The sequence below is a fragment of the Artemia sp. Qi Xiang Cuo genome, chromosome 6, assembly GCF_049724085.1.
Source record: "Artemia sp. Qi Xiang Cuo chromosome 6, ASM4972408v1, whole genome shotgun sequence".
Taxonomy (NCBI): domain Eukaryota; kingdom Metazoa; phylum Arthropoda; class Branchiopoda; order Anostraca; family Artemiidae; genus Artemia; species Artemia sp. Qi Xiang Cuo.
In genome coordinates, this window is record NC_142799.1 from 19,729,298 (window position 1) to 19,753,266 (window position 23,969).

The 23,969-nt window shown below is 34.6% G+C and overlaps 1 protein-coding gene across 2 annotated transcripts in view; it reads right to left on the reverse strand.

Annotated features, from left to right (window-relative positions):
• Nucleotides 1-4,094: 4,094 nt before the first annotated feature.
• Csl4 (exosome component 1 Csl4) overlaps nucleotides 4,095-23,969 on the reverse strand; it is a 37,548-nt gene continuing 17,673 nt past the window's right edge. For both annotated transcript variants that reach the window (XM_089090076.1, XM_089090075.1), the window contains exons 4-6: nucleotides 21,648-21,821; nucleotides 7,584-7,665; nucleotides 4,095-4,240 (exon numbers count right to left, since the gene is read on the reverse strand). In XM_089090076.1, coding sequence (XP_088946202.1) covers nucleotides 4,113-4,240; nucleotides 7,584-7,665; nucleotides 21,648-21,821 — 384 coding nt within the window. In that variant the 3' untranslated portion in view covers nucleotides 4,095-4,112. The remainder of the gene's footprint in view (nucleotides 4,241-7,583; nucleotides 7,666-21,647; nucleotides 21,822-23,969) is intronic.

A 23,969-nucleotide genomic window follows, 5' to 3' on the forward strand; every position in this document is an offset into this window, starting at 1 on the left:
AGTCATATAGTCATACGAGTCATATAGTCATACGAGTCATATAGTCATATGAGTCATACGAGTAATATAGTCATACGATTCATATAGTCATATGAGTCATACGAGTCATATAGTCATACGAGTCATATAGTCATACGATTCATATAGTCATATGAGTCATACGAGTCATATAGTCATACGATTCATATAGGCATATGAGTCATACGAGTCATATGAGTCATACGAGTCATATAGTCATACGATTCATATAGTCATATAGTCATACGAGTCATATAGTCATACAGTCATATATAGTCATATAGTCATATATAGTCATATAGTCATACGAGTCATATAGTCATATGAGTCATACGAGTCATATAGTCATATGAGTCATACGAGTCATATAGTCATACGATTCATATAGTCATATGAGTCATACGAGTCATATAGTCATACGAGTCATATAGTCATACGATTCATATGAGTCATCAAATATAGTCATATATAGTCATATAGTCATATGAGTCATATGATTCATACAGTCATACAGTCATATAGTCATACGATTCATATAGTCATATGAGTCATCAAATATAGTCATATAGTCATATGAGTCATACAGTCATATGAGTCATACAGTCATATGAGTCATATAGTCATATGAGTCATATAGCCATACGAGTCATATAGTCATACGAGTCATATAGTCATATGAGTCATACGAGTCATATAGTCATATGAGTCATACGAGTCATATGAGTCATACGAGTCATATAATAGACGCTTACGAGTCATTTGTGAGTGCAAACTATGTTAAAAATACTGTTATCATATTTAATGGTTAGACTGCCCAACTACTAAACGGTAAGCCCGTATGTTCCCCTACGAAAATATCATACCAGAAGTTCAATGTAATAAACACAATTATGTTACTCATAGACTGATTTTCTATCTAATCCTAAAAATAAATAGGCCCTCATCACTTTCCTCTGAAGCCATCTAGCTTCAACTGGATACGAAATACATCAAGCAGAAGATGATGCTCATGTTTTGATCACTGCAGTAGCTCTGCAACGTGCCACGCCTAATAAGTAAACATCGAAGTAGGGGGTTACGTGAGAGGATCTTTACATGGAGGATTTTTCCTTGGGGGAAGGGACATTTCTGTGAAGGGGGCGCCGGATTTCCCAGCATTACTTAAAACAAGATCAGAAATTAAATAAAAAAACAAGTTTTCTTTCAACTAAAAGTAAGGAGTAATATTAGAACTTAAAACGAACAGAAATGATTTCGTATATGAGGGGGTTCACCCCCTAGTCAATACCTCGCTCTTTACGCAAAAGTTTTTTTAGTACTTTCAAAAGAGCTATCTATAATAATTAACCGGCCTTTGTGATACGAACAAATTTCGAACTTAAGCGCAAAGAACGAGGTATTGACTAGGGGTCAAACTCCCTAATATATGTAATAAAAACATACATATATGGAAGTTCGTTACGTAAGTTAATTCGTAAATCGCGTCAGAACAAAATTTTGAGAAAGCCATTTAGCCAAAAAAGTAAAATTAATATGAAAATTTCGTTTTAATTATTCATGTACGGTGAGCCAAATCAAAGCTGTATTCTTTCAAAAACGTTCAGAAATTAAATATAAAAAACAAGTTTTTTTTTAACTGAAAGTAAGGAGCGACATTGAAACTTAAAACGAAATTATTCCGTATACGAAAGGAGCTGTCCCCTTCTCAACATCTCACTCATTACGCTAAAATTTGACTTTGTCACACAACTTTATTTTTTAAAACAATAAAAACTTCAGCGTAAAGAGCGAGGCGTTGAGGAGGGGACAGCCCCTTTCATATACGGAATAATTTCTGTTCGTTTTAAATTTTAATGTCGCTCCTTACTTTCAGTTAATTTTTTTTTTATTTAATTGAAAAAAGAAGAACGGCTTAGATATACAGTGAACATTTTCGGCGACAGAAATGCGACCGAAAAACCGAGTGCAGCAGGAGGGACCTTTATCATTGCTTTTTCTATGGTAAATCAAAGAAAAAAACATTGGATGAGTACAGGTTTTACATGTGCCACCAGCATACTGCTAATAAAAGGGTGCAAGTGAATTTTGATTTGAGTACGCTACCATTAGCATCACCTGCTGCTTTCCAACACAACTTCCGTGCATATCACCAAGTTCCTATATGGCTTGGAAATGATTCAGATCTATGTAGTTGAGGATGGAATTCGGTTGACAATTCACTGCAACCTATACTAGCGGGACTAGTAAAGAACAAACTACCTTGTCATCGTTACCCAGGGTACCCTTTAAAGAATTTTACTTTAACGTGATTTATGGCTGTAAGCTATAATTATTAAGCCATTCATCCTCTTGTATTCGAAGGTGTAGTTTTTTGTCAAAAATTTGGTTTTTATTTTAAATATTTTGTTTTGTTACTTACAAAAGCGAGTAGATGTGGCAAATATCTTTAACATGAGTCCTGAAGAAGCTCTCTACAATGTTCCAGCGCCCTCTACTAGTGTAGAAAGAAAAAGCGGGAAAAGGAGGACACATAAGTGCTTCCGATAGAAATGATTTTCCTTGTTGTTCAACCCAGGAGACTGCAAGTTTCATGTACAGGGTTTTTGGCGATGGCAATTCCAATGATATACTTTTTCCTTAGATCCAATTAGGTTATAAAATAATTAATTTTAAGCTACTATTGGCCGATGTTTGTCCTTTACTAGGCCACAGCTACTGCTGCAACCATGACAATTAAAATGCTTTCCTATACTTAGAAGGGAGCTATCACAGGTATTACCTGTCTTTAGGCTTAATAAAAATATCGGCTAGGGTTCGTTCTTTACTTGGTTACCCCTAAGGGGCAACCATGATGAAATGGGATAAGTGATTAATTAAAATTAATCCTAAAAAGTTAGAAAACTTGGGTAAAAATGTTTTTTTTTCGTCCAGCAGGTTTCCTCTCAAGGGGCTGTTCCCGTCTTCAATGTGCTATTGTCTTTCCACTTAAGGTGAAACACAATTAAAAAGGCTTGATGTTGACTTGCAACACTTGAGATCTGAATGGCAACTCTTTATTTTTAACCCTTTTGAACATGTGTTCATAATTCACTAAACTTCCAGTTTTTCAGGGCTTTATTGCATGCTAATAGATGTTATTTGAGGTTAATTTTTCTATAAATTGTGATCCCTTAGCATATAGGTTTCTATTGGAAACTCCCAATTTATTAGACATGCAGAGCATGAATTAGGTGTTGTAATCGCCTAGGAGAAGGAAGTAAACATCTGTATTCTTCTTTTTTTCGGTGATTTTAATAGTTGTTGCACTATGTCGGATTTTTCCAACATTGTGAGATTTTTCACTCCCTAGGCCTATACAGAAAAACGAATAATCGTTTCTGGCTTTGGAATGTCGTCAGATTTCTCTACAACCTCTATCTGACCCTATTTCTTCTCTGTTATTATTTTATTATTGCAATTATTTTATTATTTACAAATTATTGTTTTACTGTTATCGTGTGAAAATCTGTAAAAGCCGGAAACTACGACACCAGCGAACCTTTTAATAATTTTGTACTAGAATACATAGCTTACTTTATCAGTGAATTATTACATTATATTCCCAAATAATAAACATTATTTTTGAAATATCATGTATATTTGTATATTTAGATAACAAAGCAGAGTTGTTTACGAAAGTTTTCCCCAAGCTAAATTTCACCCTTTTGGGTAGTCATTTTTTGTTTATGATGGCTTTTCAAAGACAAAAATTGCATCGCTAGGAAAAATTTGATAAACTGCTAAATTTGGATTTGAATAAAAAAAAATTATTTAAAAAAGAAAATGTAATTTGAACACTTATTAAGCAGAAATCATATGCAAGGGAGAGATACTATTACATTTCAAGTTCAATTTACAAAGTTACATTAAATGCAGAATAAAACTCCTAAGGAATAAGCAGTTTTGCACAGTGCAATTCGCAACAAATATCAAAATCGGATAGGATATGCAGTTTTGTCTTTTTCAAGGACAAAATATTATTTTTAGCTTATTTGTGATTTCTAACCAGATGGCAAAAATAGTAACAAATACATAAATCGATAATACTTTAATAATCAGTTATCGACAGATTCAAATTCAAATTCAAAGAGTTCACTAACAACTTTGGCTACTTTGCGATTTTCTTTCTGGAAGGTTTTTGGACACTGCATTTCTTGCCAACCAATAGCAACCATAGGAACGCCTGAAAGAGTTCAATAAGACTTTAGGCCACAATAAAGCTCTAGATCCCAAAACTCCAGTCTATACTTAAAATTAACGATAGCCTTCAAAAAGGTTAGAATTACAAAAAAGAGCGCAAAATCATGGCTACTAATTTTTTTATTGTTATTTATTTTTTATAGTTATGTGGTTGCACAATGAATTTACCTTTGCCTTGGGATACACAACCAAAGGTTCTGTTCTAGCTGCCACATTGTAAACGCAAGGATCTTTGTAGCCAAGAAGCATTGTTAATCAATAGATAGCAGTTATTGCTTATAGTTTGAAATTTATCATAAAAAATGGAACTTCATACAAGAAGGAATATTTATGCATAGGGAAAAAAAAGTTTACGGATAAAAATTATGACTGAGAATTTTCATTCTTTTCATTGGCTTAAAATTCTATATAAAAAACCAATAAGGTTTTGAGTTCCTTTTTCTGAATAAAAATTTGACTTGACAATAAATGGCAAAAAAGGCGGGGCTATTTGAATTCCATTCTTGACATAAGATAAAGGAGTAGAGTCCTGCCATGGCACAGTGGGTTCGACCTCAGCTTGGTATTACGAGACCCAAAGAGTGAACCCGGCTGTAGCAGCACACTGCAGGGCCGATGGGAGGGCCCTAGTAGTCAAGAGGCGTCGTTAATCCGATATATAAAGGAATATAATGATTGACCTGCGAAGACCCGTCACCAAAATAAACCAATGGACGTAAAGCACACTTTTTAGTACAGATTTATAAGCATTAATCTCTTAAGCTTTTTTCTACATATGAGAGAGAGACATAACAGCATTGCTGATTTGCCTTTTCTTCGCATCAAATAATCTACAATATATGACAAAAAGATTTGCTTTTTATTATAAATTGAACTCTTATTATAAAGCTATGAAAAAAAGGGAGAAAAAGGTACGACAAAAAGGACACCCGTTAGTTTTCGTCCACCTGAAACTACATATGTGACCCCTCGTTCGCTTCAGAATCGTTTTGACGTGGCAGCTATGTTCGTGTCCTACAAATATAGCCACAGCTATTATAGCAGATAGGAGGGAATTTCTAAGCTAATATTTTTGTTTTTGCTAGGAGGGGGAGGGGTATAAAAAAGAGACTTTCAAATAAAAATAAACTACATCATCTTCCACACAAATATCACGCCATCTTCCGAGTTAATGGACCAGTTATTTTTGGCTTCTGAAGTTTAATTCAGATGTCGCATATCTACAATTTAAGAGGAAAAAATATTGATGACGAGTAGCAACACACTAAAAGAGTGAACTAAGATCATTGCTGCAAACAAGACCGTACCCAGGATTTTTTTTTTCTGGAGAGGGTTTTACTCAGATTTTTTTCTGGAGGGGTTACACAAAACAAACCTCAAGAAAGCATACAAAATTAGTTTACATTCATTGTCGTTACGTTTTTACGAGTCAAACAAACATTTCGGGGAAGGGGGGGGGGGTCAAACCCCCCAAACCCCTCCTCTGGGTACGGACTTGGTCGCAAAGGTGCTTATACAAGCCAAAGTCAGTACTACTGACGAGTAGGTAAGACAGGTAAGTAGGTAAGACATTATGACTATTATTGAGAAATTAAGTTGATAAAAAGGATTTACTATTATGTAAAATATTTTTACTGCTCTCTTTTTAAAATTGCTGAGAACAGTTTTCATTTTGTCTTAACCATGATTGCATCGGTATCTGCAACCTAGTAAAGAACGAATCATGACCGATAGTAACCAAAAATTGAAATATGCGGTTTCAAAAAAGCTGGCTAGTGAGGAAAAATTTGCAATTAGTAACTGATTCAGAAATATAAATTGTTATTCCGTTTAATCTGAATGTAAAATGTTAATTTGAAAACCGATAAACAAAAACTTCGAAAAATAGTCTAAACCCCTTAAAAATGGAGCCAGGTCAAAACAATTCATGTATAAGACGATCAAAAGACACCACCTTCTTTCTGTGTATTCGTCATATTATTAGTGGAATTTAAACGGATAGACGGAACCCCACCTTCCTCTCCTAGTGACTGATTCGCTTGTCTTTTTTACGTTAATATCTAAAAATGAAGGTTTTTTACTATTGGTTATCGCTTTATGTCTACTTTATGACCGCTATTGAAAAATATCTTTGGTAAGAATAATCAGCTACTTGGTAAATACGCCTTTATTTTACCATCTTGCAACTATATTTTTATCATTGTATTTCTTTCGGGGGGGGGGGGGGTTTGCGAAGGTTTTCAATTTTTCGGGGTTCATTATATTTTAAGGCTAAGGACTTCTTTAAATTCTATTCAGGAAACTTTCAACCATTCCATGGGATTAAATCATAACTTCAACACAAATGGCACATCATTGTTATTGTCGACAAGGGCAAATATTGCGATATATTAGCTGATCGACCGATGAAAACATCGGTCGACGCATCAGTTCCAGTTAGCCACTGAAAGCCGTCCAGTGGCAAGTGTTCTGATTATTCCAAATAGATTTTTATTAGATTATACAGCTGATTTTTTACTAAAGCAAATAAAGTTTTAATTAAGTGACGCAACACGAAAACGTGATTAAACTGTATTCGAAAGGTTCATAAGCCCCATTGAAATCTATTACCATTGTCTTAATAATTAAAATAGATGGCGGCGAACATAAGCATTGATATTCTTGCCAAACAAATGGCAGCTTTCTAGTGAAACTTGAAGACACAATTTTAAAGTGAACAATATAAAAATATCGTGGCAGATAAAAATAAACCCAAAAAAACTACATATTTTTTAGAAGCAGCTTACTAAAAAAATACTAAAAAAACAAAAGAAAAACAATATTATTACTGGTCATAAAAACTTATTCGTCAAAAAAAAATCCTAAGATTTTCTTCGATTTTGTTTTGCGAGCATATTGCTATGCTTAGATTGATATGGAAAGAACCTGAGTTCCACGCGGAGGGCTAAGATACAAACATACGCTAAACACAAAGGCATGATTTTATTTGGGGAAGGGGGGGAAGAGGGTATTGTAAGTTCGTCAAAATCAGCTAAAGAATAAATTATATAAGAAATAATAAAAAAAACGTAATTTTATTTGTTGGGGGAGGAGGTTGACCGTCGAGAAGAATGCGCCAGACTACAGAATGCGCCAGACAGGTGCAAAAATAATTTTAGACAAAGAACATACTGGGAAATAGTTTTTTTGAAGAACAAGTTATCAGGAGCCTTAGATTAAGGACATAATATGCTTATTATGTTTAGTTATGACATAGCTAGTTTGTATAAAATTACTGAAAAGGGGTCAAAAATGACTTAAAAAGGGGAAAGAATTCGTATATTTACCTCCTTCTCCATAGGCGATGACAACACCCAATTCATCCTCTGCTGTTGTTAGTAAATAAGATTGTGAATCTCCAATTGAAACCTATATACTAAGGAAATATATTCGAAACAAAAGTTTATATTAGTTAAAATCAAATTAAAATAGAATAATCCCTGAAAAATTAAAAGTTCAATAAATTGAGAAAATACGTTCAGGCTGTCCCAAATAAAGTGTTACAAGTCAACATCTCAAAAACCAAGCACTAGAAAAAAAACATTTCATTTTTAATCGTGGTTCACACTAAATGGGAAGACATTAAAGCGTTGAAGCGGGCACACCCCTTGAAAAGAAATATCCCCCCTTCACCCTGTAAAATTTTACCTAAAAGAACATGGTAAAAATCGAGCATGTTCAAAAGTCAAGCACTTTTCTAAGATAAATCTACTTTTTTTTCCCGTGCAAATTCCAGACATGTATTGTTTTATTTATTTAATGAATATTAATTAAATTTAATTAGCCCTTTTAGGCATGCAAAGCTACCTATTGTAAGAATATCTTTAAACAAATCAGTAGCAGCCTTTTCGTCCTCACAGGCTGCGTTCCAAACAATTATATTTTTACCTCTCTGATCAATTTCCAGTTTAGAAGCCCTATCCGACAAATCTAAAACTGCCCGTGACTGGGTTTCAGCTTCATCCACAAGAACTGATATTTGGGATATCAAAGACGTATTCTCATTCCTTAGAAATGCAATTTTAGTATCAGGGCTAGTAACTTTAGAACATTGTTCCAGCTGGGCCACCTCTAATTTGGAAACACGGACGTCTAGCGCTGTTAGCTTATCATTCACCATGTCAAGTTTTTTTTTCCATTTTCGTGGATGGCTACTAGCACCTGGTTAAAATTGTGTGACAAAGTATCCATGGTAACTTGGGCAATCGAGCTTCCGGTGCTAGTAACTGTAGAATTCAAAGGGTAATCGGGGTCTTCGCCAAGACGATTACGTTTGCGATGACGCCACATACCAAATTGAGATTAAAATTAAGGTTAAGATATTCTCCTACCTCTAGTAAGATCAATTATTTACCAACGGTGATCTTATAGTGCTGTCCGCTTTGGCCGTTAGTTACAGGCACGGTTAGCACCAGGCAGCAACAGCAACATAAACAGTGGCTAAATAATTATACCAGGCCTCTAATGCATAGATAATCACAACAGCAAAAAACGAACAACGTAGGCTTCAGAAAACCATAGAATAAACTGGCTCCACTCCACACTGATAACAAACACCCTCGCGCAAATTGTGGTATCACTCAAACGAGAGCATAATGGTGATCAGTCAATCGCATAATAATTGCATATGAGCATTAAATATCCACATTAATTCAAGCTTTGGTTTCACAATAAATCATCCTTTTTTTCCTTATAATATAATCGATTATGAAAGGCATTTATTTAATACATAGATGCTCACAGTACGGTTGCTGAATGAAACATGTCAAGCAGACTCCCCCAAAGCTACCACCAGTAGTGATTTAACACTAGTTTGTTTTTTTCACCGCGGTGAGATTTTTTCTGTTGCATTACAGTTTCAACAAGAATATTTAAAATCACTCAAAATGAAAAATCAAAAAGATCTTTTACAAATAAGCCTTTCAGACATCAGAAAACCAAGCCAATGCTTTGAAATGAATAAACAGCCAAACAAGGAAGTGACTTCAGTAGTTTCACATCACCTTTTTCTGGCCTATTGGCTATGTTTTTCTGCGTCCAGCGACATACCCGTGCTACAACTACATTCCTAGATAATTAGCACAACTATAGTAAAGTATTACACTATCATATACTTTATACTATTTCATTGATCTATTTTATATGTTTATTATAAGTTTATTCAATCTGTCCATTCTATTATTAATTATATTCTATTTCTCTATATGTGAGCGCTGTATGATGTCGAAAATTTCAACTAAGGATGAAAATTGGGATACCACACCTGAATCAAAAGCTACAGTATGGCCAGGCTGGAATACGTCACCAGAAAAAGTCAAATTGCAGCGACATACCCGTGCTACAACTACATTCTCTAGATAATACTATTTTATTTTCTATTTTATATTTTTATTATACATTTATTTGATCTTTCCATCCTATTATTAATTATATTCTATTTCTCTGTATGTGAGCGCTGTGTGATGTCGCAAAAAAATCCGAACTATAGATGAAAATTAGGATACCACGTTTGAACCAAAAGCATGGACAGGCAGGAATACGTCAAAAGAAAAAGTCAAAATGCAGGAATGGCATATTTACAGTGATCTTTCTTTCTCTCCTGCTTGATTTAGTGCGCTTTTAAGATGTTTTAAAAGACGTGAAAAGAGATTCGAAGACTTTAACATCTTGAAGTTTGTACGACAACACCTTCTTTAAAAACCTCATATGCCCCCAGGGCATAACTTAAAACCCTTGCCCTGAAGGCTGTGCGGGAGTGTCCTCCTCAAAAACATATTTTCTACCCCCCCCCCCCCCAGGAAATATTCTGAAAATCCCCCCTCCATAAAAATTTTTGCAGACAATTCAGCCTAAAAAATTTTCCTTAGCATACTTTCATTTGCAAAAGATTTTAATTTCTAATCGTTTTTCCAAGCAATCCGAACTACCCTCTTCCATGTAAAAACTTCGGAAGGGGGCTCATTCGGCTAAAGTCTCAACCTTTAATATACCAAGACACATTGGTTTCACCAAAACGGGACCAGAAAAAAAAAGACCAGAAATGGGCCAATAAATAAATGAAACCCAAAACAAACAGAAGTTAAAATAAGTCGACTCAAAACGAGCAAAAATTAATCTGAGTAGGGTTCTAAACCCCATGCATTCTAAAAGCCAGAATATAATTTGTACTTTATTGAAAAACAAATTCAAATGAATTTACTGAAAAAAATGTGCATTGTCAGTTTAATATACATAATGCTGATATTTATCCTTGAAATCTTAATTAACTTTTGATTTCTTAAAGTTATAAAAGAGAAAGCATTTAAAAGATTTTTCTAGGTGAAGGACAAATTATATTTTGTCTTTTAGAAAGCACAGGGTTTAGAAGAAACCATACTCAGAACAGTTTCTGCTCGTATAGAGTTTGACTTATTTTAATTTCTGTTTGTTTTGGGTTTCATTTATTAATTGATACTGATTTGTGGTAGTTGTATGCTTATTAATTATTATAAATTATTTGATTCTATCTTTGTTCATTTTTGGTTTAATGGAGTTCTTTACTTTTTCTTAATTTGACTTTTTAATTCACAAGCCTTTGTAGTTTTAAAATTGTATTTGTTAAAAAAAAGAAGAGAAGAAAGCGATAACATGGTTTTATGAGGCGAGCAAACAAACATTTCGAGAAGAAAACTGCTTGCCCTCTTCAACAATATTAGAGAAAATCAAATATTGGAATAAAGTCTGCATTCCCTGAGTGAAATGCAAACAATATTGACCAGATAAAAATGAAAAAACAAAAGGAAAGAACGTGAAACATCAAAGAATGCTAGTGTGACACGCCAACAATGTGTTCCAGAGGGAACTTCTTCTACCTGATAACATTATTAGGTGAGCCACGGCTCTATTTCCACGTTCCAGAAGTTATCTTTCTAATAATAGGATTGGCTGCTTGCACACGAGAATGCTTTATCATTTTCTGCGTCGGTACTGAAGTACTTCTAGTCCCAAATACGATTTGTGACACACTCCATACGTCACATTTGACTTTTCTTTCCAGAAATTTGAAGTATCTCGTGAAAGCAGAGAGCCCCAGTGACTTTCAAGGCATACGAAGAGCCAGCGGTCGTTGTCTAAAAGGGGTTAGGGTCTCAATACTTCTGCTGGGCCTTCAAACAGCTCTAAGATCAATGTAATCGAAGAATGGAGACTACTTAAAGAGATATGTTTGAACATCCAAATATATTCAAGCCCGTTTGTGTAATGTTAGTAGACTCATTACGTATTAGCCGAACTGTGTATAGGCTAACACTTGCCTAAACGTTTTCGAGTAATCGTTTAGGTAATTAGTATCGTAAATAATTCTGTGGGTCAGGCTAATCAAAATCCAATTAATATAAGCCCTGTTCGTCATAGTAAATATGTTTCAAATTTGGGGGAGTGCAGGTCACCAAAGGAAATTATTCTCAGACTGCACTTCAACTTAACATCCCGAGTCTCTTCTCGTCAATAGATAATTTAAGATAAGTTTTTTTCAGATGGACATCCTGATATTGTTGGCTTATGTGAGACATTTTTGGATTCTGGTAATGAAATGCTATTGTATATCCATGGTTACAAGATGGAACAAATAAACCAATGGAGGACGGCCAACATAGGTCTTGCCATGTATATATCTTGTAATTTGCATTAGTGCTTGCGGGATGACTTATCAAGGAGTTTTTAAGGTATTTTGAATCCCAGTTTACAGAAATTAGATCTAATGGTATTGATCTAATCATAGGCAATATTTATTCTCCTTCTTCTTCTATTTAACAGCAGGCGGGCTTTTCAGTATAACTATTTAGCCCTTTTCCTTTTGCTTCACTCTGTGGGCTACAGAGCTACTGGCTTGATTGCCTCATATTTATTAGATATATTCAGATATCTTTCAGCAGATCTTTCGACTCTAGGAGTTCAAATATAAGATGATAGATGTCGATTTCTATGCTCTGTGTGCAGGTACAGTTGGCTAGGCTCTTGGCTGATAGTGGGATTTTGTGGTGTTTGAAGTATTTTAACAGTTTACAAAGAAAGGTATGTTGTGCAGACGTCAGCATATTACATTCAAATAGGCAATGGTCAATTGTTTAATTATTCATATTACAATGCATGCAAAGAGGGGACAGTGGAATTGAACCACTTGAATTAGAAAGCTTATATGAGAATGCAAGGAAATTTAGTCCATTTGTTCCAGAACGAATTCTATGATAAATTTTAGAAAGATACTTATTGGGAAAGGGGGAAAGGATAGGATTAATCTTATTAAAATTAATATCTGATAGCCTCCATCGGTAAATATCTCTAATTGGGATTGGTCTCCCACTTGGCTGGTCAATATTTATAGCATTTTTTGCTATTTCATCAACCTGATGATTACCACTTATGCCAGAGTGGCTAGGAATGTACTGAAAGTAAGTTTTTATGCCGCTTGAAGCAAGATTATCAATAATACTGAGACAATGATAAGTGTCAATGTCCAACTTATATTGAGGAGCTGAGGCCAGCAACTCAAGGCTTGATAAAGAGTCGGAATAGATGATAATATTATTCGAATTTTCAATCAAAGGTTGTTTTTGCTTAAGGTGTTCTAATGCCATGATTATGGCATTTAACTCAGCAGACATTATAGATAAATTATTAAATAATCTCTCCCCCATTGCAATTTTCAGGTGAGGAAGGAAAACACCACTTGCAACCTTCTCATCCATTTTTGACCCATCAACAAATATTTGGAAGTGATTTTTATAGGTAATTGTATTAAGTTCTGCAAATTTTTTCTGGACAAAAGCAATGGGGGTTAAATCTTTATTCCATTTTGAAAATTCAGTATTTATTATGGGAGATTACCAATTCCATGGAGGGGATTGGGGGAAAGTAGGTGCAATAGACTTTGCTGGTACAGGGAACTTCTTTTGAATATTGGCATACTCATCTGCAATACCTCTATACATGGCTGGATTTCTTAACCAATTATGTAATGTGTGTGAGCTATTTGATTCAATTTTTGTAAGATGTTTTATCAAGAGAAAGCTACTTCTCTCCCTTATTGTTGTTAATCCACTCTCCATAAGCAGAAACTTGGTGCTTGTGGGTTTCCTAAGACCAAATATGAGACGTATTATATCATTTTGTGTTGTTTCAATTTTTTGCATCTGGGTCTTTGCACAAGCACCATAGACAATGAGCCCATAGTCAATATGGGGTCTTATATGTGATTTATAAAACTGGAGTAAGGTTTTCTCCTTACAACCCCATGGTGTGGAAAGAAGTCTTTTTAGTATATTTGCTTTTCTATAACATTTTTTTATAGTATTTGAAATGTGGAGGTGGAAATTAAGTTTTTGGTCAAGCATGAGACCTAGGTAATTAATATTATTATCTTCTGGAATAGTTGTTTTATTTAGAGTTAGTTTTGCATTAACATGGTTTCGCTTCCGGTGAAATTGGATTATTTTTGACTTGGTGGGTGCAATGGGTAAATCTGAATGTTGAGAGAATTTTTCAAACTGGAAAAGTGACTTTTGCAGATTTGACTGTGCTATCTGAAAGGTGTTGCCAGATGACCATAGCACCAGATCATCAGCATATTGTAGATTCGTGTGGGGTAGGTTCATGTCCCAGAGATATAGGGCAAAAAGGAGGCAACTGAGGACTGCTCCCTGAGGTAGGCCTTTGGATATTGTCTTTTGGGATGAAGAGGCTGAACCAACACAAACAATGAAACTTCGCACTTCTATGAAGGATTTAATAAAGGATACTAGCTTAGGAGGTACTCCAAGGTTTGCAAGTTTATTTAAAAGGATTTGGTGGTTCACATTGTCATAAGCTCCTTCAAAATCTAGGAAAGCTGCCACTAGGATATTATTTTTTGAGAAAGATTAATTTATTGCATTTGTTAGCAAAATGAAAGCATCTGTTGAGGAGTGGTATTTCCTGAATCCAGTTTGAGTGTGTGGGATCATGTTATTTTTCTCAACAAACCAGAGGAGTCTGTGATAAATCATTTTCTCCATTATTTTCCCCATCACAGGTGTAATCATTATGGGCCTATAGGACTCAGGGTTATCTTTTGGTTTATTTTTCTTTAGGATTGGTAGGAGGGACGAACATTTCCATACATTGGGGAACCTAGAAGATGCCCAAGCGTTATTATAACAATTTAGCAGTTCTTGTTTGTATGAAGGTGTGAGATTCTTTATCCATGTAGGGTGTATATTGTCATAGCTACTGCTATTTTTGGACCTAATATGATGTATTGCATTATTCAATTCCTGGATTGAAAATGGATTAGTTATGTACTCGGATCCTGGGCGTGGTTGGTAACAAGGGTTCATAGGAATTGTTGACAGTTTGCTTTGATTATTTGATGTTAGCTTATTAACAAAAAGAGTTGCAAATAGGTTAGCCTTTTCATTATCATTGTCATAATGGGTATTATTATGTATAAGCTCATACAGGAGTGGGTTGGGAGAAGTCTTGTTTCCACATATGTGGCTTATGACTTTATGTATAATTGGCTCATTTGTTTCTCTGGAGAGATTATTTGCAAAATTATTCCAGTATTTATATTTAGCATCTATTATAGTCCTTTTTAGATTAGATTCTGCTTGTAATTTTTTTAAATTTGTAGTAGGTGTTGGTTTTCTTATGAATTCTGTCCTAGCTGCCTTTTTTATCCTCCATTTATTTAGGCACTCATTTGTCCACCATGCTTTAGGAATTTGTTTAGGGAATGTTTTCTTAGGTGTTGTCCTGGGGATAGCATGATTAGCTTTATTTATTAGTAAAGATGTCAACGCTTCAGCATGTGTGTCAACTGTTGTGTTAGAAATGCATGAACTTTGGGTGAAACTTGTAATTTCATCATTTAGCTTATTTTGGAAAATAGACCAATTTGCTTTAGTGTTGATATATTTGGATGTATGAGATAAAGTTTCAGCAGGTTCATTTAGGGAGCAAACTATAGCAAAGTGGTCTGTACATAGAGTATCAATTTTATTTATGTAAATTTTGTTCAAAAAATTTAAAGACACAATTTGTAGGTCAATTGTGGAGAAATTGCCACTTTTGGGGTTGAAATAAGTATTCAGGTTTGGAGGGGTAGCAACAACTAATTCATTATTATTTGAAGTCATATGCTCAATAAATTTACCAGCTTTATTTGCTGGTTTATTCCCCCACAAAAGGCTGTGGGCATTGAAATCACCACAAATAATGATATTTTTTAACATATTAGAATTATTTATATAATTAAAGAAATCCTTGGCATCTGTAGTTTGGCCATTAGGGTTATAAAAGCTTATTATGTAGGTTTTTAAATTATTCAGCCAAACACTTATACCAATTACATCAACATCATTTTAAAAACTGGAAAATTGATGCCACAAAATTTTATATTATTATTAACTAATAAAGCTACACCACCTCCTTTTCTCTCTGAAGATCTATCCTTTCTTAGGATAGTATATCCCAGAGACTTAATTTGTTGATTTTGGGTTAAATGAGTTTCTTGGAGGCAAGCAATATTAATTGAATTATTATTCATAAATGATGTTAGTTCATTTAGCTTATTTTCTGTGAGCGATCTTACATTCCATTGGAGTATTGATAAATGTTGTGTTGTTGATTTATTCTTCATATGAATGTGTATCAATGTTCAGCTTTGTTAAGAGTAAAGCAAGATCGTTTTTTGCTTGAATGAGCATATCATCTGGGATGTAAATTTTTGCCAATTCTGCAATAATATTTGTTTTCTGTAGTTGATGTATGTTCATGACCTGAACTGCATTACAGTTTAGAATGAATAAGCATATATTTGGGGATTGCATTTTTGGTAGTGCATCCTATTTGTTGGTTAATGGATTGATTCCTGGTAGTGTTTCTGGTTTGTTTCTTCTTGAGAGGGAGGGCCAGGCTGGCCTCATCTCACCGGACAAGGAGGCTTGTTGGCTTGGTGAGTGCTTCTGATAGGGATTTGAGCTAGGGGGCTTAGAAGATGGTGTTTTATACGGGGTGCTTGATGCATTGGGGGCATTTTACTTGGGGGTTTTGGTTGGTTTCATTACAGGCTTTATTTGGTATTGTTGGGAAGCATTTGCTTCCATTGATGAAAATGGGTATGGGATGGCCTTCTCTGTTGATATTTGGAGTGTTAGAGCTCTTTTCTTGTATGCAGGGCATAATGATTTATTTGTAGATTCATGTGGGCCTTTGCAATTGATGCATGTAGGCTGAGTGTTGTTGCAAGTTGTCAGCTCTTTAGGATGGAAAGATTTACAATTACTACACTCTTGGAGAATTTCATTGCATTTGTTTGTTGTGTGTCCCAGTTTGAAACACTTCTGACACTGAATAGGCTTAGGTTTGTATTCCTTGTGTGGTTTGATTTGTCCAAATAGGAATAATTTTTCTGGGATATCAATTTTATCCTTCAGTGTGAATAAGAAGGATCTACTAGTTTTTAGGCCATTAGAGTTGGGTTTTCCAAGTTGGGTAACATCCTCAACTGGGATTGTGTTTCCAGTCCTATCTGAAAGGCCTTCTTTTAACTCCTGAGTAGATATCTCTGGGGGAACATTATAAACTACTATTTTTGTTGGTGATTGTTTTGGGTTCCAATTAGATGCAATAATTGGGATATTCAGAAGGGATTTAAGGTTAATTATTGTATCTGCTAATTTCTGATCTTCTACAGCTATTAGCAGAGATCCATCACGGTTAATGTTAAGAGAGAACATTGATTTTAGCAGTTTAAAAATTGCAACTCTTATTGCAGTGATCATTTTTATTTCAAAGGGGGTAGTGGGAGTAATTTTAAGGTAAATTCCTAAGTTTTTGGAGGGAGGATCTTGGGCAGGGAGAGGGGAAATGCTTTTAATTGGGGAGATTGTTTTCCTTTTTTAGAACTTCTAGAGAGGACCTCTTGAAACCCATTATCATCATTTATGGTTACATTAGCCCCTACACTTATCATTGTCCTATTCTCCGAATTGGAGCTATCATTAGAACTTTGAGATAGGGTCCTTGACCAGCCAGGATGGGTATCTTTCACTATGACACTTTCACTGGAATTTGATTCGGGATCTGGGGGGACTTTTTTTTTTGGAGGACTTCTAATCATTGCCTATTGGAAAAAGCTATAAACAAATAAAACTAACAAAAGAAGGGAAAATATATGATATTACTCCGTCTGCACTATAATATGGGGAGGATAAACACCACAGTATAGCCCTGAGGATGACTTGAGCAGAATTGGTTTAGTACAACTGCTGATTAGAAGAGATAATAATCACAAGAAAATATATTTCGATTTTCTTATAAAGGTTGCTGTTGTGTTGTTCTCCTAGTGGTGCTGTTCCGTTGTTTCTTCGGAATCTTGAGGAAATACTTGACATAATACTGAAACGTCCGTGTCAGGTAATAATAATGGGTAACTTCAATATAAATTTGATGGATTCAAAGTCTTCTGCTTCAGTTGATTTTCTTTCAACCATGCCTGCCGCAGGAACTCTACCAATTACATCCATCCTCATACGAGTAACTAATTTTACAGCTTCTTTGATTGACTATATCTTCTCTAAGCTTAGCTTGAACGAAAGCTCAATTTTAGTTAGTGATATCTCTGATCATTTTCCAATATATTCTCGGTTCAGCTTTGAACAGGGGAGGAGCAACCCGGCTCAAGTGTTTGATTCCTATTCTATTAGGTTTGGTGAGAGAGAGTTATTTCTTCTTGGGTCTAAATTGGAGGAAAAATCGTGGAGCTTGCTTGACAATTATAAGGACTTTTCTTTTTTATTTGAGTCCTTTTATGGGACCGTAAAAGAGGCTACTATATAATATTTGTAAGGTACCAGCTTCTAATCATAGGCCTAAAAGGATTGTTCCTCTAAACCCATGAATGACATCCGGACTTCTCAAAAGCTGGAGAAGGAAAAATCATCTCTGGAGGGCTTATATGTCCGCTACACCTTCAGCGAGTGCTATTCGTCTTTGTCAATTCAAGATCTACCGGAATATGTATAATTACTTGTGTAGGAAAGCCAAATCTCTCTATTATCTAAATAATTTTACTGCGTGTGGCAATAATATTCGTAAAACTTGGAAGGTAATAAATTCTGTATTTAAAACCGGTTCTCAGTGTAGCTCTCTACCTTTGAGTTCGGTCATTGGTGGTACAGCTGTAGAGGGTGAGCTTAATGTCCAAGAGGCATTCACTTCGTTCTTCGCTGGTATTGGCAAGAATATTGCTTCTACAGTTACTTCGTCTCGGTCTAAGCCGGACTTTAGATCTTACCTCGGGCCGTCTTGTCTTAAGTCTATGTTTCTAGAGCCAGTAACAGTAAGTGAAATGACTAAAATTGTTAATGGGTTGAAAAACTCGTCCTCATCTGGGCCGTATTCTATTCCTACTAAGATAGTTAAACATATTCTTCCTTCAATAGTTTTGCCTCTAACAAAACTTGTTAATCTTTCATTTGAATATGGAGTTTTTCCGGATGCTCTTAAGCGTGATCGGATTGTTTTGTATAAATGTGGACCAAGAAAAGATCCTGCAAATTATCGACCAAGTTCAATTTTATCAGTATTTAATAAAAATCTTTGATAAGGCTATGCCTTCTCGTCTCCTTGCTTTTCTAAAATCTAGACAATTTCTTCATGATTTTCAATTTGGTTTCCGAATGAAGCACTCCACTGAACATGCTTGATGACCCATTTGGATTGTGTGCATCCTGTGTCAGATTCGGAATTAATTCCTGCTGCTATATCCTGGATATCCGTAAGGCATTCTATTCCTTAACCCATGAAATTCTTCTATCAAAGTTGCCTCATTTTAGTATAAGGGGAAATGTATTTTCTTGGTTTCAGTCTTATTTGAATGATAGGTTAATTTCTGTTAATCCACTTTTTCCTACACCCTCAAAAGTGAATTTTGGCATATCCCAGGGATTAGTTTCAGGGCCTGTGCTATTTTTAATTGCGTATATTGTCTTTTTTATGTAGTAAAAAAGCAGAAACTTATTATTTGTTGTAGACTTTGTCTTCCTAATCCTTCCCTTCCCCATAGTGGCAACTATAGTTCGCCTTCTTCTAATGTCTTTGTTTGCTGACGACAGCAGACATGGCACTTCGGAAAATTGCAAATCAGAGCTTTGATTAAATCTGGAAAATTTATTTGAGAGAGTAATTTTATGGCTTGATGCTAATTATTTTACCCAAAATTTTCTTAAATCCAGTTTTTTTTATTTTTTCTCGTGTTTCTCAGGTTTATCCCCAGTTATCTGAAATTCACCGGACAAATGGGGTAATTCATAGATTTAAAGATCGATATGTTCATTTTTGGGCATTCTTGTTGATGAAAACCTGTCTTTCAAGCGTCACATTGATTTGATTAAAATGAAGACATGCAGGAGTCTCGGTATTTTAAGGAAGCTTAAACATAATTTTCCTGGATCAATTTTGAAAATCCTTTTTCACTGCTTGATTCAATCTTACGTTTATTACTGTCCAATAGTATGGATGTCAACCTTTCCTTCTCTGTTAAAACCACTTTCTAAGATTTACAGTAAAGCTAGAAATCTCCTTCAGGAAACTAATCGTTCAGGAGTTATCCCTTTGCTCGATCTCGAATCACTGTATATTCTTTCGTGTGTATGTTTTACTTTTTCTCAGCTTCGCGGTGACCTCCTCCAACCCCTAAGTGTTCTGCCATCTTTTACCTCTGATCAGATTAATTACAATCTTCACAATACGAATAAGCATATTCAAATTCCTTTTACTCCATGTATAAGGTCAAATTCGAATCCTTTAAAGACGAGTCCTATTGTATGGAATAAATTGCCTGAATCAGCTCGAAGATATCACTCATTCAGTTTGTTCAATTTTTTTTTCTATTCTTTGGCTTCTTAGAAGCTCTTTTTATCTAAGTATTTATTTATTTTCGTATATTTTTTATTTTATTGGGGTCTAATCAATCTACTTAATAAATTTAGTATATTCAATCTCTTTCGTTTTGTGTTCTATAGTTTTTATTTTTTTTGTATTTTTTCTTCTCCTTTTTGCTCTTCTCTCTGCGAGTAAGTGATTATTTTTTTTCTCTGAGTAAGTGACTCGTTTGTCTTCCCCCTCCTTTACAGGCCAATGAGCCTTTGGGAGAATAGTAAAACTGAATATCGCATGTATTTAATAGTGTATTTCATAAAGAATAAATCGCATCTTATCTCAGCATACCCATGACATTTCAATAAGTCATCACGAGGCTTATCGCAATACATTTTTCAGTTGTTTCATACTGATGTCTTTCTCGATGGTGGCATTAGACCGCGTTTTTAATTAATTAATTAATTAAAATATCTTCAATATTTAATTTCCAGTAAATTTGGCCGAGCAAGTGCCACACAATTACTGCTTGGTTATAAACCATAACATGCATAGGCACATTTTGATTGCAGGATGGCCTAAACTCGACTGGCCAACTTTATTCAATTAGCGTCCGGAGACAAGACTGATCTTAATACTTCTGATCTGCTTGTTATATTTGAATCTAGTAATACTTCTCACAGTAACTACAATTATTACTATTAGCTACGAATAGTACTATTATACTTTCATGCTAGAGAACTTTCTTACATTAGTCTATCGCACACAAAGCACAAATACTGTCTTCCTTTGCGCATAAATTCTTTTTCTTGTTTTTTGCACACTTGTTTCCCTTTGCAGGTCACAGCCAAGGGCCAACAATCCTTGGATTTTTCCCAAGGTCTTGAAGTTCCAATGCTGAGCTTTGAATTTTGGGGAAATTAGGTATTTTGACATTACCCCAAAATATAATGAGCATGTATATTGTAATAATTAATTATCTTGAGTTATCGAAACTCGAGATTTTTCGTACGTGATTCTTGGATTATTGTTCAGTGACAATGAGTCTCAGTGACAAGGATTGGGTTTTATGCCACCTATTTGCAAATGGGCATAGGTAAGTTAATTTTTAAGCCCATGGCTATGACTTGATTTACGCATGAAGGATGGCATATAGCCAAAAAAAAAACTTTTTGGCCATCCATCAGAGGGCAAACGAAAAGCAAATCGTCCCCGAATGGGGTAAAAGGGATCATAGAGAAGGATTTAAGGTAAACTTAAACTTCAAGGGACGAGATAAAGAATGAATGCTTTGAGTAGATTGGAGTGGAGGAGGACCGTGCGCAGCTGTGTTAGCCTCAGGCAGCTTGTGCTACAGTGAGTTGTTAGTAGTAGTAATAGTATAAGAACTGCATTTTAAATGAAAAAAAATTTGTTTCCAGTTGTTTCCTATACAATAGAAGAAAAAAGGATACAACTTTGGCAAGAACAATATCTCCGGGTCTAAAACTCTTGTACATTTCCACCTTATCTTTTTGCTCAGCCTGAACGTCTTCTTTTCTTAAAAGACCACTGAATGATTCGGACAGCTCTACATCTCTGATGCAAAGAATTTGACACTTTGCATACCTTTGAGTCACTTGTGAAATCTGCAAAAAAGTTGATTTTTTACTTAGAAGAATGAGTTCTAACTGAACAATGAATGCAACCAACAATAAAAGCAAAATACTCTAAGGGTTCATAGTCATAATTACTCAGAAAAAAATTTAAAAAAACATCTTAAGAAAAAAGAACGCCAAAAAAATTGTCATGTGTCGTTCATCAATCACCAAAGATCAAAACCAGGGTAGCATGAATCACAGGATAAAACCAGTGTTGTCAGATGTCTGGTTTAAATTGCGCTGCCATAAAAGTGAAAACTCTGGATAGAACTACTCAACAAATACTCTAATCCGTCCCGAATACCTTTATTTAATAAAAGAAACTTAGTAATAAGAGTAATAGAATAACAGTTCAAAAGAAATCAATAATAGCAAAATTTAAATATATAAAATTTTTGAAATATATAAATAACGAATATTTTACTTAATACAGTGAATCAGGAAAACTAAAACCATATAATTGTATTAATTATGTCATATAATTGTATTAATTTAAAAAACCTTTTCCTCCGAATAAGTTTTAAAAGTAAAGAGCTCTATTAAGCCAAAAATAGGCAGAAATAAAGTCAAATAATTTTCCAAGCGTCAAACTACCACAAATCACTATCAACAATTGACATAAAACTCAAAACAAACAGAAATTAGAATAAATAGCCGAGTCAAACTCAAAACAAGCAAAAATTAAGATTACTAGAGCTGACAACCCCCATACCTTCCTCAGACCAGAACATAACTTAGGCTTTACTGAAAAAAAAAACAACAAATGACCGTGGATTGTCAGTTTAATCTACCTATACGGATATTTATTCCTTAAAATAAAAAAAGGGTAAACAAAAGTGAGTAAAAAAAAGTTTTTTACTTATTCAAGTAAAAAAAGTGAAAATGTTTAATTATTTAAACATATTTTGTTTTCAGTTACGCGCAAATTATGTTCTGGTCTTGACAAGGCATGGAGGTTATCAGCGCTATTAATGTTAGTATTTACTCGTTTCGAGTTTGTCTCGGCTGTTTATTCTAATTTCTGCTCATTTTAAGTTTCATTTATTTCTTGATAGTGATTTGTGGTAGTTTCACACTTTGATGATTACTTGACTTGCCTTCTGCCCATTTTTGTTTTAATGAAGCTCTTTAGTTTTCTTTGAAAAACTTGTTTTGTGGAAAAAGTTTTTTTTAAATGAATTTCTGTTCGTTTTTTATTAACAGTCACTTTCATGAAAAAATGTTTTTTATATCTTTTGTTTTTTTTTCTATAAAAATCTTTGGCAGAATTGTTTGGGTTTGACATGCCCAATATCCCTAAAGACGTCGTTGCTGGACCGTTTTACTATGCTGAATAAAATAGTTGTCTCAAAATTTTGACTAGATGTGTTCGGGAAATAAATCGGCTTGAGAGACGGGCTGATTACCCTCCAATCTCTTTTTAGTCTTAGAAAGGACCCTAGAACTTTTAATTCTGAATAGAATTTGCTTCTTTAAATGTTTCAATGATATTTATAGCTATTATAGAGTGATGCTGCCTGTGATACTGCTTTTATGCCTTTTTGAAAACCTGCATGTATACAATTTTTTCATTTAATTGGAAGTTTCGCCCTTTTAATACTTCCTAGAAGTTTCACCTTAATACTCTTGGCGTCATTAGTTACAGTAAGTGTAGTACTAAAAGTATACAAATAGTACCTTCTGTCTATTTCAAAATCCCCCACAACTTACTCTTAAAGATCTAACTTAATAATATAAGTTATTCTTGAGATATTGCTTTGTCACCTTTTTGAAAGTCCACATACTCCTAGTTTATTTTGATTTAGTTCAACGTCCGGTTAAATATTTCTTATATTTGTTTAGTGAAGACGTTGTTATATTCTCTTTGGACTATTGGCTACAAAATGGCTATCTCACAATTTCGATCGAATGTGTTTGGAGAAAAGAGGATATTAGGGGGGAGGGGTTATTTTCTCTCCATTAAGCTTGACTCTTAAAATGGAACTAGAACTATGCATTTCCATTCAAATGAGCCTCCTCTAAAGTTCACAAGACCACCTCTTAATAAAAACCTTACATCCCCCCAGGGAATGACTTAAAACCCTTACCCCCATACTCTGGGGGGTTGTGTAAACCCCAAAGGCCATGTTATGAGAT